General features: G+C 38.7%; 1 protein-coding gene across 3 annotated transcripts in view; it reads right to left on the bottom strand.

Annotated features, from left to right (window-relative positions):
* Window positions 1-15,085, bottom strand: part of SEC24B (SEC24 homolog B, COPII coat complex component) — a 48,691-nt gene extending 33,606 nt beyond the window's left edge. For 2 of the 3 annotated variants that reach the window (XM_054204162.1, XM_054204163.1), the window contains exons 1-3: window positions 14,788-15,085; window positions 8,622-9,326; window positions 2,281-2,466 (exon numbers count right to left, since the gene is read on the bottom strand). In XM_054204162.1, coding sequence (XP_054060137.1) covers window positions 2,281-2,466; window positions 8,622-9,326; window positions 14,788-14,914 — 1,018 coding nt within the window. In that variant the 5' untranslated portion in view covers window positions 14,915-15,085. Of the gene's footprint in view, window positions 1-2,280; window positions 2,467-8,621; window positions 9,327-13,485; window positions 14,489-14,787 lie in introns of those variants that run through there. The other variant, XM_054204165.1, reaches the window with a different exon arrangement.
* Between the last annotated feature and the right edge of the window lie 70 nt (window positions 15,086-15,155).

The following is a 15,155-nucleotide window of genomic DNA, read 5'->3' as shown; positions in this document are numbered from 1 at the left end:
GGAGGCCCCACCAAAAATGAAAATGAAATACCCATATGCAAAAATAAACTGTATTCTGAAGTTCTTTAACGGGCTCTGTACACATAGCCCTCATGTTTTCAATGAATTTACTACGGCATTAAGATCTTACTATTACAAATGGCAGTTGTTACAAAATGAACCCTCCTCTTCACCATTCTTACATTCTCTGCTTTAAATTATTTTCATTTACTCATGAGCACCTCTCATCAAGATAAAACCTAAGGAAGTCTACAAACAACATCCAGACAGGACATACATTCTCAAAGTCTCTCTCTAGGATGCCATTTTCAGGTAAATTATTTTGTCCACGTTAAATTTGTATGGATATTTATGTAAGATTAAACAGGCTTTAACACATTAAGTTTTTTGTCCTGTTAGAACTTAGCCAAGTAAACAATTAGAATATTTTAATTCTGTATAGCAATACCCACATAGGAGCTTAAAACAATGAAATACACCTTAAAAATTAATTCAAACTGGTTTTCCAGAACGCCTTCATGTAAACAACACTACTCTATAATAAGAAAGAAATCAGTCCATTTAATCTCTGCATGAGAAACGTACTTGGAATTCTAACAACCAAGACAAATAGAACACGTTTACTGAATATTTTTTCCGTAGGATAATTTCTACATATAAAGCTATGACACTTAATTGTTGATAAAAAGGTATTGCAAGAATACATTGTGTATTTCAGACTCAAACAAAACTAAATGAAGAGAGTTTGAAGTCTCCTAATGCTCATAAAAATACCGTCTAGACACAGAAACATATGTGTGTGATGACATGTACATGGATTTATTTCTGATTATATTAATGTAAATACAACTAGACCAATGCAAACTCCTGATGATTTATCTTTATATTCCTGACATAAGTATATTGTTAAAGTGTGCTCATTCAGCTACATATTGCATTAACCTTCACTTGTATGGAAGTTTTGAATTTAGTGAAGAGTTCAGAAGCGACCGCAGTGATTTGTATTTAATGTACCAAGTGTTCACGTATTATACAGGAATCACTGCGAGAATATATATATCACACATCAAGGCAAGCCCAGTTAAACAGCTAACATCCTTTTTCTCATTAGAAACAGGATTACGCGATTTCTTTGGAAGATGAAGCAACTGTTTTTTCTAGCAAGCACACCTACCTTACAAATTCTACCCAGTACCAAAATCAGCTATAAAATAGTGCAAGAACCAAGCACACTTCCAAAAACTGATTTATCATTTTCCTTAAAATGATACACTGTACATATGACTTCATAGCAGTGAAGAATTATCTTTTTGCCTGTAAGATATATAGAGCTGATTCACAGACAAGTTATTTCTTTACATTCTCCAGTCTACCAGAAAAAGGAAGAAATGGAGATAAAGGGAAAATTTTGACATTTATGTCAGAAGACTTTGAAATTTAAGAATAAAAACATACTGTGACACTCACACATCATACTTTTGAGAATTTTTTTGAACACTAGACATATCACATTGTCCTGGACAAAACTAATGCCTACTTCCACCTTACACACCAAGTTCTTTTTGCATAAGAATTTAAAATCCTGAAAATACAAAGAGAAAACAAAGTCCAAAAAATAAAAATAAATAAACAAAAAAATCAGTGTGGTAAACTAGATACAGAAACATGTAACAGTCAAGAGGCAAGTCAAAACATCAGGGCACAATTAGCATGGCTGAAGAAGGCTCAAGACCCAACTGATTCTTTGTCAAAAGGCTACCAACATCAGAATAGGAAGCAGCTTATACCAGAACTCCTGCAGCAGCTTTCCACGGAAGCTTACAGCTAGGGAATAAGAAAACAATTCTATCAGTTTGAATTTAATACTCAAACTCACTCTGTTTCCCAGTGCTAGCAAATTGCTAGTTTACACCTTATTTTTCAATACAGACTGATTACAAAAGCTACTTCTAAGACCTTCTTCCAAGAAGTTAAAATAGGGAGCAGCTTTTTAGAAGAATAAGGAAACTAAAGGGCTTTTTGAGGAAGAGACATGTAAGACCGCCAACAAGACAGACAAGCCAAAGATGACATATGGCCCAAAGAAATCAAACAGAAGAGCTAAGAGAAGCTAGAACCAAGGTGGTACAAAACAAGAACACTAAAGGAGCCTGATGAGATGCAAGAGGTGTACTCCAGTCAGACAAATGCAGAAGAGCAGCAATAAAGCTTCTAGCATTCATGTCCATGTGTGGAACAGGGCAGTAGTCTGTACTGTAACTTCCCATTCCCATTTAGTACCTTCCTGAAGGGCTGACTCTGGTGACTGTGTAACAGAAGGTGAAGATCGTGGCTGTGAAGAAAGGCTTGGAGCAGGTGTCCTTACTGAGGAGATCACAGCAGAGGAAGCAGATGTTCCCACCCCAGGCTTGGTAAACGGAATGCTCTGGCTCACAGAGTGCACAGGCTGTGAAGAATCAATGCCACCTGAAAACAACAGTAGAAAGCAGGAATGCTTCGTTTGTATTTGCACAGACAATTTACACAATGCAAGCAATCACAGTTCATTTCACAATACCAACAAAACCAATACAGTACCTCAAAGAGAGATGCCTTCAAACAGGTATATATGGAAAGGTTGGTTGTTTTTTTTAAATTAAATATCTACAATGTTAAAACTCCATTAAAATGAACAAATTGCTCTGGCAACTTAACAGCAAAAATGAAAGCATGATGTAGTAAAATCAAAATTAAGCAGAAGCTAAACAGATCCACTTTCGATCCATCCCCACAATTCCACACTTTCAACAGGCTCCTCTTCCCAGATAAGAGGAACGCAGTCCATGTGGAATAGCTCCCTCTCGATATTCCTCCCACAGGCAGGAAACCCAAGTCAGCTGTGTAGTGGCACTTTGCAATTTTAGTACTCAATTATGAGACCCATATTCCAAGCAATCTGTTTCAATCAACCCTGAGTATTCTGCAGAACTTCTGATGTGTTTTAAGCATCTGGACTATATATAATCTGCTTAAAAAAGTCAGATTAGTGCTTTGAGAGATTTACACAGTCCAGTTGAAATTCCTATCAGATAAGGACAATATAAGTTCAATTAAGTTAGCTTTTAAGAGGGTCGGTCTTTGTTTATAAATTGAAAAAAATTATTGAACTATAAATCTTTCTAAAAAAACCTGACAGCCCAAACCATTAAAAATAAGAATAGACAGGAAATTGTTTGACCAATGCTACTCAATAAACACAGAAATTAGGCAAGAATGAAATTCACTCTTTGTGTTTGTAGAGCAGTTATTTAAGTTACAGAATTCCTTAGAGGATGAGCATTTAGTATCAACTTTACTTCCTCTGCACATATAGCCTTGGCTCTTCATTAAATAACGGAGCTGATATCTCAAAAGACTATGGGAAAGTTGAGGCTTCCTTTAGAAGGGGAAGAAAAACAGCAGCTTAAAATGATCCTTCTGTTTATCTAATTTAGTGTCAAAATTAACAGCATATATTTTCACCATCTTAATGGAACTTTTATTTATCATGCAGTTTTCAAATATAATGTTGAGCATACATACAGCTTTTTGGCAAGCATTATCAAAATGTGTATTTCTCCAAGGTACATACACACAGCATTTTCTACTGAAATGTATGTGCTATAACCTCTGCTTCTACACATTATGTCTTGTAGGCTCCCCACGGAAGCATCAGCGCCTGTCAGCAGAAATGTTCTTGTTACAGTAGCTACACAGCTTCCTCAAGCAAGATATTCAAGATGACAAGGGAAGTTATTTGTGACATTAGTGTGCTCACCCAGGTTTTGTAGCAGAGAGAATTGTTTATGGGGTTATGGTATTTTCCACGCTTCAAGTCAATATAGCAACGCTTGCAGGATCAAGAACTGCTGTAGAGCATGCTAAATGCTATAATGTCACAGCGTCACATGTTCAAAGCCAAAACCAATTTACACCCGGATTAGCTGAAGACATAATACCTTCCTGCCAAGTACTATTATCTACTCTCGAACAAAAGTTATCCAAAATATCCTTCAAAACTATGTGGATCCTTTCCATGTATTGTAAGAAAACATCTTTAAACTCTGAGCAAAAAAATAACATAATTTTTTCTTTGTACAAAAATCCAACCTGCTAAATTACACGTTACACCTTATTTGGTGACTATGGAAAGTTTTCAAAAGCTATAAGTAACTAAGACTGAAGGAAACACTTGGACAAAGTTAATCTTTAAAAATACATCTTTAGTAACGATCGCCACATGAGGCATTCTATGGTTATGGTATTAGGCTATCAATTTTTTTTTCCTCTGGCCAGTAACAAGATTGCACTCTGTCATACAAGTACTGATCAATTTAGGATGGTGTATTTTAGCTTAGGACAAACCTGGACTGAACACCAGTTTAGTGTACAATGAGTATTTGTCTGTGCACAGTTTTTAGCAAAGTTGCTTGAAAAAAAATTTAAGATATACTGAAATTCCTGTGTTCTCTCTGTGACAATGACTTGCTACAGCTGTGATCTTGATTTTCTTCTCCCCCTGCCTCAACATAACATGCAATTTCTACTGACTGATTTCCCACCTCCCTGCAGCTTGATTTTCAACAGCATTCTATCCCCCTGACTTTCTGTATCTCAGCTGCAGTCCTTCCCCTTTTTCCAACCACACCTATATTAGCAGATTTACAGGATTATAGCCTACATTCCTATGGAACTGGGGCAGCAAGGACTTTAGAGCCTGATCTGACATAAGGGGAAGTATGTGCATGAGATAAAGAAATTAAATTGTCTCCTGCTCAAGCAGACTGCCTACAATTACAGGACAGCAGACAAGATGCAGGAAGCAAAGAAACCCGTACCATATACCCACAGAAGGAGTTCTCTATCTCGCCCTCCTCAGGGAGGCAGACGGGAGTCCAGTAAAATCTTACTGGATCCACACTGACTGGAAAGCACCAAGAAAAATAAGAGTGCACAGATTTCAGATCAAATAAGCTGGAAAAATATTAAGGAAATCTACTGACCTAGAAAGACAAAAAGCCTAAGTAATATGGAGTGTGTTATTTACATAGCATAACACCGTTTCTGGGCAGATTTATATCAACATTCTTCTGCTGAAATACAGAATTTAAAACTAGAAGGGTATTTTTGTTAGATGAAACTAGTTTAAACGAGCAAGCAGAAAAATCTCATTAAGTATTTGTATTCGACTTTATTTATACTTCCTAAAGCAAAGAAAATTATTCTCACTGGCTGCTATTCATCAAAACAGGTCAACTTCCTGCAAAAGACGCCTGTTAAAAAAATTTCTACTTTTCTTCTAGTGAAACTTCAGCAAGGTTCACTGAAAATACTTCAATGATTTCAGAAAGTGGCTGCCAAAGTTTTAGAAAAAGATTTTGTTGCAGTTCTGTGTCCTCAGTATGTGACACACAACAGCTCAGGCATTTGATCTTAACAGATTCAGCATTCTGAGGGCCTTCCAAGGCCCTACACATATTGGTTTATTTAAAAATCCAATTGTAAGTCCAATGCTTAGAACTTTTCTGATTCAAGTAGAAAACAATTCAGAAATCACCAGCCTTCTGAAAAGCTTATGCCAGCCTAAGTTTCCTGAGTAAGTCCTGTTTAAACACACACATTTTATTAAAAACTTGGTATTCTTCTATATGAATAATGTTTCATTTTCATCACAGAGAGCTCTCAGTGTTCAATGACCACACAAAACTGATACTGAAAAATACATTAAGACAGTAGTACGCTGCATGACAGTCTTCCTAAGACTGGCTTATTTATAATTTAAGGAGGGGTCGTCTTTCACAGCACAGCAGCAATGACAGCAAACTGTCTTACTGACACTCTAATAGTAGGATACTGTATCAAAATTTCTTTACATGACCAGTCACAGTGAGCACACTTATGAATTTCAGTATATCTTAATATTTTTTCAAGCAATTTTGCTAAAAACTATAAACAGAACAGACTGCAACTGTTTTCCATCATTATTTGCTGCCTGGAGAACAGCAGGGAGGATGAAATATTCAGAAAAATTCCTTCTTACGAATCATTCCTTTCCTTAAATTCGTTGTGTGTTGCACTCAGACACTTTCCAAGGACATACAAGAAATGGCAAAAAAAATTTCAAGATCCAGCTCCTCTTTTTAAAGGCTGCAAACAATTAAAATAGTATTGTCCTGGTCTGAGGGCAATTTGATGGAATAAAATGATTCCACCTGAGAACAATAAGACTGCACCGGGAAATTTAGAAAGCATAACATCATGCCAAAAAGTAAATCAATTATGCCAGGACCAAACAATTACTTGTCATCTTTTATTAACTAGGTGTTGTAGCAATTCAATTTTTAATATATTTTAGTCAAAGATGTTGAAATCTAGACTAAACAAAAAGTCAGATATTATTGGAAGCAGTCTGTTTAGCCCCAGGCTTTAAAAATGGTTTAAGTCTTCAGAATTTCATAATAAAACAGTCTGGCTCTTCCTTCAGCCTAGCTACTGATTGCTACCTTTATTTGCTCTTTAACAGTCAGTAAATAAATACAGAATCACTTCTATGCTGAGGTTGAACCAGGATTCAGAGGGAAAAGAAAAAAGTTACTCTCCAGATGAATCAGTTCCACAAGCCAGTCCACTGTGCAAGGAAGCACGGGGCATGCTTATCTCAGCAGCTCTACAAGATCAGGAAGAGTCTGAATGTGGTTTAAGTAATTATGCCTACAGTCTGGCAAACAAACCAAGTACTGCAACATTACTGAAGTGTAACAGAAACAAGTGGATCAGTGTTTATTTCTGTAACTGTAAAGCGTGTACCTATTACACACCACTACCACAACCAGTTCTATCATCAGCTCTTTGAAATTCAAGCATAATGTTACTACTTTTTCTTGAGGCCATGCATTAACTCGATGACTCCCTTAAGAAGGACACTGAATGGTTCAGAAATAAGACTATCATTTGGTCTGGCCAGCTCCACTGTTTCATCTTTAAAACACCTGTTCCTTATAAAAAATATTGTTATGAACAAAAAAACCTATATTTCAAGACATCCTCAAATAAAATGAACAAGCATTTAAACTAAAAACTTCTGTAAATAAAACACTAACAGTCTGAACAAACAATAAGTTGTTTTCATATGACTACTGCAAATCTTACTATTCTGGAATGATACTTGCATTCTGTCAAGACCAGCTGTAGATTCTATGCTCAGAATCAATTTTTTTGGCCAGAGTTTTAAGCCTTTAGTCCTTGAAAGAATTCATTTTTACGCTCAGCCTTGAAATGCCATTAACTTCAGAAGCTTTTTAAGGAGCTATCTATTTTTGTTTTTTAAACAGTGTTCTGTTTCATGTTTTTGAAATATTAAAGAAAAGCACCTCATAGATAAAGAATTCTAATCTACTAATATTCAAACTACTAAAACTGAGCTGAAGGATGACACTCTACATCCTAGTCTTGGGGGGGAAAAAAAGCAATAGTAAAACTAAATTCAACCTTGGTATGGATTGGAGGAGCTTGATATAAGCTTAACTGCTTTTCCCAGGTAAAGCTTTACCATCATCAAAACAATGTTCTTTCCTAAGTCCTTGGTCTTAGGAAACCTCTGCTACAAGGACTCCTAAAACAATTCCAATGTTAAACTATAATCTGAACTATCTGGCATAAAAAAAGGAAACATTCTACAGTTCTCTAGTATCTGTCTCATCAGAAAACCATTAGTCTTGCACAGCTTACAAGACAAAACCACAGTAAGTCAGAAAATTACCGGTACAGAAAGAAAACCACAATCTTCCTGCACACGATATTGCTCTCTCAGAGGGTAAGATGTTTCAGTGTGGAGGCATTCCCACATCTCTAATCTCTTCCATTTTCCCTACCATGTCCAAGTCCTGCCTACCCTTTGAACTTGTTCTCAGTTTTCACATGGAGCAGAAGCTGCAGCTACTAGCAAGGACTGAGTGTACTCACCCTCAACTGGCACCTTAACAACTTCATTTTCTATGGCGACATCCATACTAAAAACATCAAGTTGTTGCTTACAAAGATCAGCTAAAACCACCAAAATTGCACTCTCATTCAAATGCTTACCAAAAATCATTAATTAATTACACCCCAATTTCCTCCAAACCCACATAGGCTCTACTTTTTCTGAACTTTCTGAAGAAAAGAATGTATGCATGTTCACTTTGGTAAAATTTAAAGAGTCAATATAGATCATAACTTAAAAAAATTCTCTAGCCAGAAAAGGAAAAAAGTACCTTTGTGATTAATAGACATATATCAGAAATTACACATTCCTTCAAAACTGCACAAAAGAATTTCCCTTCCAAGGCCACTTACATGAAAAAGCCCCCAATAAACTAAAACCATCCTCCAAATAGTGTCTTTTTCTGTATTTCTTAACAGAAACATGTCAGTGATATGATTAGCTGCGATTGCAAGGACTGTGGTAACCAAATGAGAAAGGCTTCAAGAACGAATAAGGACAGAAGTCAAAATTACGATACATAGTTTCACATAGTGCATAACTACAAATCAACATGAGCACCTGATTTCTGATGCTTCCCAGGCACATGGGGAAGTTGACTAACCTTCAAATAATACCATACCTGTGTTTATTTGGTTGTTTACTTTAGCAACTGATCCAGTGAGATTCCTGCTGAAGTTGTCTTGAACAGACTGAGCAGATGAAATAGTTGATAATGTTGAATTATATCCCACGGGAACATGCTGTTGAAGTGAATGAGGTACTGATGTACTCTGGCTAGAAAACGTATTTGTCTCTTTGAATTGTCCAACAGCAGGTAGGCTCTGAGAGGTAAATGCCTGCCCATACACACTGCCAGCAGCCGCAGGATAGGAAACATTAGGATACATGGCACTAGAAACCACGGGCATGGTGTAGTGATCAGAATTAAGGGGAAATCCCTGAGATGCAACTGAAGAGCTGACAGAAGTGCTGTAGTGATTACCAAATGCTGAATATGACTGCTGAGCACTCGTATGCAAGTAGGATGCAGATGATATTGCTCCTTGAATAGGTCCTTCAGCTGACCCCACTGCATGGGGAGGAGTTTTATTGTACAACTGCTGTGATTCCTGTGTATTCAACACATTGGTACCCACAGAAGGTGTCATAACATTTTGTGCTGGTGTTGAATAGTAAGTAGGGTAGTAACTGGCTCTATACTGATTATCCAAATGTGAAGCAGCAGCTTTATTGGGCACTTGGGAATAGTGTCCTGAGGGCACATGATAGTTTGGAGGATGTGAGCCATAGCCAGAGGGGAACTGCATCTGATTTTGCACAGGACCTGAAAAAAAGAGAAAATGTCACATGTATTAAAGGTGCTTCTGCCAATGGACTCTGTACTTACTCTAACAGTTTCTTCTTGTTTTCTGTCACTATTTTTGAGGTCAATTTCCACCAGCAGAACGGGAACAAACCAAGAAAGTAACAGAAAAAATGGACTGCTTCCATTATCGAAAGAGGTTTCCATGCCAAGACTGTATGCCTCACATTTGTACTTTTAATATTTTTAGGAGGTTAATATTTAAACAAATGGTGAGTAACAGTAAGCACCAAACTGATGTTTCAAAATATCTGAATACAACAGTATGCCTTAAAGAAACTGACAGAACAGAGAAAATAAGAAGCTGTAGTCAAATCAGAATGTCAATAAATAAAAATGTACTCTTCTTTACAAATCCTGAATACAGTGACCAAGAAGAAGTGCTGCAGGGCATTTACTTTTTTTCTGTGTTCTTCTGTATTATGCTTTTCATAAAAGCTGACATTTTTATGAAACTACAGAGTATCTTACAAGGCACTTCATTTCTGTTTACTGCCTGATACTTACATCAGGTATAGGAGATGTTGATATCAGAGACATTGACCTCTGCTGTCAATGGGACTGGCTTTCCAACATTAGAGGTTAATTGCATACCGGTACAGCAAGGGTCAAACAAGTACTTGCTTGCTAGAGACCAAATGTTAACTATGTCCAAACTATTTTTTTCAATGCCAACTGATCAACTGTAAATCTGAAAGTTCTTCCTCAAGTTCTTTTCCTGAAGCCTATTTTTATTTTCTAGTGAACCACAAATGCATTTCCCTGGATAACTTCCTCTCTTAAAATTACCACACCCTACTGCTTACATCATGCTGAATGACTATGGTGTTATTTCCCAGTCCTCGGTGAACAGAAGCACAAGCACAGCATTGAGCCACCTGGAAATTTAAATAGCCGCTGTGATAATAATAAATTGTTGATTTCCTCCCTTATACTTAAAATGATTACAAAATATAAGAATTATTTCTCATCTTGAAATTTTGAAAAATCGCTGTTCTCAAAGTAACATCCAGATGTTCTAGGATTAACCTGCAAGGCAATCTTGTAAGCAAGGAACACGCTGTCCAAAATTGCTTTCTGATAAAATTAAAAATGCCTTTTCATAATTGACAACCCAGAAAGCTGAGCAGAACAGAAAAAAGCTAAAAAGTGAACAACAGTAACTTGGACTGCTGGGTCAAAAGACAGAAAGGTGCTTTGGGACAAATCATAAGAAGCTTAAAAAAAAATAAAAATTGCATCCTGAGTTTTGAGGGGAATATATAACTATGCTTCTGATTCACTATTTTCCTGAAAAAGTGAGAGCTGTTTCATAAAGTTCTGCAGTTTATTCTCCTTTAAAGGAAAACTATTTTGAGTTAGCAAGTCATTAACAGCTACATGAACTTTGGCAGACTTTCGACCTGCTTTTTTAAAGTCTGAAAGAGCAAATTCAAAAATACACCAATAACTTATGTCTCTCAAGCCTTATTACTTTAAGCAGTTATATCACTTAAGATGGCAAGAAAATAGGTTTTCTCTGAAGAGCCTGTGTATTTGTTCTACTAAAATTTGCAGAATAAACTAACTGAACAGGTATAATTTAGAAACTGCTTTAGGAGCACCTGACTTCTAATAAAAGGATGCATATCAAACCATCTACTGCAAAGTCTTGCAGTATCTAGCTCTGATTTAAAAAACACACATCATAAATAAAGACAGTATATTTTTGATTTCAAACTCCTGGTCCTTTAAAAGAATATTTACAATAACAGATGAAAGATTAATCCCATTATCTGAAGTGAGCTTTTTGTCCATTTGATTATAAAGAACATGAAGTAGTTTTTGTACTGCAATTAGTAGCTGAAGCTCCTAATGACTAGATAATTGGACAGTTTTCAATACTGGAAATCTGGGTATACCTTCAGTGTCATTTTGAAACCTAGTTAATTGCATGATCTGTCCTGATGTCTCAAGTACCCTACCTTCCTTCCAAAACACCTGACAAATCTAATTCAAAAAGCTCCAGGAGGAGCTGAAAACCTCAGCGGCACACAGAAGCTATATTGCTAAAACACCATCTCTATAATGAAAGCTGTGAACCTCTCCTTCTACAGACAAATTAATACTTTATAATGTTATAATGTATAACTACACAGATATTAACAGGTGAACCCAAAAAAGCCTTATAACTTTTTAAGGGGTGGGGGAAAGCCACTACAAAAAAAAGAAAAATAAGCACCACTATGGCTATACCACTATGTGAATTAGTAAAGCTTTGCTTGCTAGTGTCACATTTGTTTGGATTTTTATGTACATGCATTCTCTCACCTGAATAATTTAGCCATCTGCCCTATGTACATGTAGTCTATGTATCCTACACCACCATCTTTCCTTCTAGCCAAGAACACCTATTAGTTTTCTGTAACTTTTAACATCACTTTACCCAGCACAGCTCCGTCACGTATCCCTTACAGGATGGATGAGGGGGGCAGCACTACTGTGCCTCGTTAAGCTCTGCATACCCTTAATTGTCAGAAAACAAGCCAGCAAATCAAGCCACTGCTGAGCTCTCACAACAGCTCAATCACGGAATTAATGTCTAGCTACTTCATTCACCCAGCTTCCCATTTTCATAAAATATTCAGGGATTTTGTATTTTTCAAGCCTCTCTCCTGTTTATCAAATTTAATGAAACTATCCAAAAAATCCAAAGTCTGAGGATTGATGGAAAACAAGACTAAATAACATCATAATGAAAATTATGGCCCCAAAATGGTAGTAAAGATACCAGCAGTAATCTTACAAGCCAGCTGTAGACAACACCAGACAAACATCTTCCAGAGAAACATTGGGATTCAATACAATCATCCTCTCAGTGTTAAATTTCAATACATTAAATTGCTAGCACGGAAGTCCTCCATCACTACTGGAAAAAGACATCATCTTTTAGTACTGACTAAACAAGCAACATTTTATTATGCTGAAATTAGAAAACAGGTAATTTTCCACTTAGATACAAAGCCACCTGTAAGACTACTGCAATAAAAGCGCCTTGAACTTGCAAGACTTTAGTCAGAAGAACTGTATTTTAAAGCCCCAGAGTTAGGAACAACACCCCAAACAAGGGCTTCTTTTTTCAGTATAGGATCACACTGAGAGCACTGCAAGAGAGAAGAAAAAATATAATAAAATAGAAATAAGAAGTTTATTTTTTTATTATTTTAAAAACATTAAGTTACACTAAAGTTACACTAAAACTAAAATCTCCAGGGTTCTCAAATGGACTTGGTCATTGGACCAGGCAAAACTTATTAAAAACAAAGCTGAACATCCTTTTTAATATTACTGTATGTGCAACAGGTTGCTTGCTTTCTCCAAAAAACAGCCCCTCTTTCATCAGATCCCAGTAACTTCAGTTTTACCTGAAAAATCCACATTTTATGAAATTAAAACACAGAGCACTCTAAACATCTGAAAGGATGCACTAGTGTTTTCTTTCAGACAATACAGAAATAGCTGTATTCACTTAAGTATCTTACATTTAAACTCTATTATACTGATGTAAAATCAAATTTCAAAAGCAACGACAATCTTTGTAAAATCTAGTTTCTAGCAGACATGCTAGAATGGATTTTTCCAGTACAGTCTTTTTCTGCTACTATTCCCCTCTACTCCCCCTCCTAATACAATTTCAAAAAGAAATCCTGTGTTATAACTTCAGAAGATTAGTAGTTAAAGACGACAGATACACTAATCTAAAAATTCTGGTATGCTATTGCTAAATGACACCAAATTACAAATTCAGAGCTGTTGCCTACAAATCATCAAATACACATCACTGTAAGATACCTTAAGGAACACAGAAGACAAAGTTAAGTTTAGTAGTTGGCAAGTTATAAAATAAAAACTCAAGACTATTACTGAACAGTATATACATTTCTTAGAATTAAAGAAAAAGCATTTCACAGAAAAGAAATTATCTACTACAAGGTTGTAAACAAGCTGTTTTAAGAATATTAGCAGCAACATGGAGTTAATTAATTAAATATCAAAGAGTAATGATGGCTCTTTAAATTCAGTTAAAAACACAAGGAGAAAGTATGATGTCAGTTTCTACTTACTTCTGTGAAACACTTACAGGTTATTGATGCTGCTGCAGCTGTGTCCTGAGAATGACTTTTCTTTTTTATTAAAAGCCACACAAGTTGGCATTTTCTGAGTAATTTTGACAAAACTCAACATTATAATACTAAAGTTGGGGCACATCTCAGGCATTAGCATCTCCCTAAAATCTACCATTAATTACCTTCCTTTTAATTCACTTCAGTGACTTCTGCATTATCTGCAAACTGACTCAAAACCTACTTTAGAGACATGTGAGTTCTTATTGCCTAACCAGTTTAGACATGAGGAATATTCACGAGTAAAAAATTTTGTAGGTCATTACCCTGCACAGCAATCTGTGCAGAAAAAAAAAAACCTGGGCACAGAACAGCCTGACGACAAAATAAAGACTTTAACAGTAGGAGCTAAAACTCTATGCAAGCAAAAGGCCCAAATTAGATACCAAACAACCATTAGGTGGGGACGAAGATCACACAGGCACCCTGAAAAGTTAATGGGGTGTATTAATAAAGCACTGATTTCGTAGCGCACCAATTTAAAAATGAGGAGCTGCACGCTAATTATCTTAATTGATAGCGCAGTTAGTCTCAACACCTCTCCAGCCGAAAAACAAGCCAGTGCTGTGTGACTGTGAACTATTTCGCCTTTGTTTTTGAGAGACTCGCATTTTACTGGCCCAATCTCGTTTCTTCAACTCAAAGCCCAAAATAAAGTTGTGTGAACACCTACACACCTATTACTTTTACGTTCACAAACAGCCATGAAGTGAGTAAGTAAATAAGTGCTCTCATCCACGCTACGAGGTTCTCTGCCCACACTCACGCCCGACAGTCGGAGCCGAGGCCTGGCAGTGCCTTGGCCTCCGGAGCATTCCCGGCACGCCACAAAGCAGGCGCCACGGCACCCAGCGCATCCCAGATGGCGAGGGGGGGAATGGAAGCAGAGATCCCCCCCTTCCTTCCCTCCCTCTCTCCTTTAGCGAGGCTGGGAGATCCTGCCCCTTCTTTAAAGTTAACTCCGCACGCCGCGGCGGGGGCCGGACGCGCCCTTCCCCGGCGGCCCCCGCCGCCTTTCAGCGAAAGGGCTTCCTTACGCACCGGTTCCGCCGCGGCCCACCGGGCCCTCCGCTGGCCCCGCGCCCGCCTCGGCGCCCCGCACCTCCCGCCACCCTGTGAGGGGGGAAAACCCAGCGCCCCCCTCCTCCCCGGCCCCTGGCGAGGCAGCAGCGCAGCTCGCCCCGGCGCCCCCGCGGGCGGCCTCTCCCCGCCGCCGCAGCCGCCAGCGCTAGGCCCCGCGCGGGCCGCCAGCCCCTCACCGTTCTGGTAGCGAGGCGCGCCGCTCTGAGGGGCCGCGGCCTCCCGGGAGGCGCCGGGCCCGCCCGGGTAAACGGCGGCGGTGGCGGCACCGGCGGGCCGCGGTGGCAGCCCGGCGGGCGCGGACATGGCTCCTGGCAGCGCTTCCTCACTCCGGCCCGCTTCTCTTCCTCCTTCTTCTCCGACCCGACCGCAGACCGGGCGTCGAGGGTCGCCAACCGGGGGCGGGGAGAGGCCGAGGCCGCGGCCGCCCCACGGGAGCGGGGAGGGCAGGAGCGCGCAGGCGGGCCCGAGCGCCGCTCCCGCCGCTGCCCACAGCGCCCTCTAGCGGCCCCGCCCGGCGGGAGGGAGGACGGGCGCCCCGCCTGCC

This window comes from Rissa tridactyla, chromosome 5 (assembly GCF_028500815.1).
Source record: "Rissa tridactyla isolate bRisTri1 chromosome 5, bRisTri1.patW.cur.20221130, whole genome shotgun sequence".
In the NCBI taxonomy this organism is placed as follows: Eukaryota; Metazoa; Chordata; class Aves; order Charadriiformes; family Laridae; genus Rissa; species Rissa tridactyla.
This window is presented reverse-complemented; position numbering and strand designations above follow the sequence as displayed.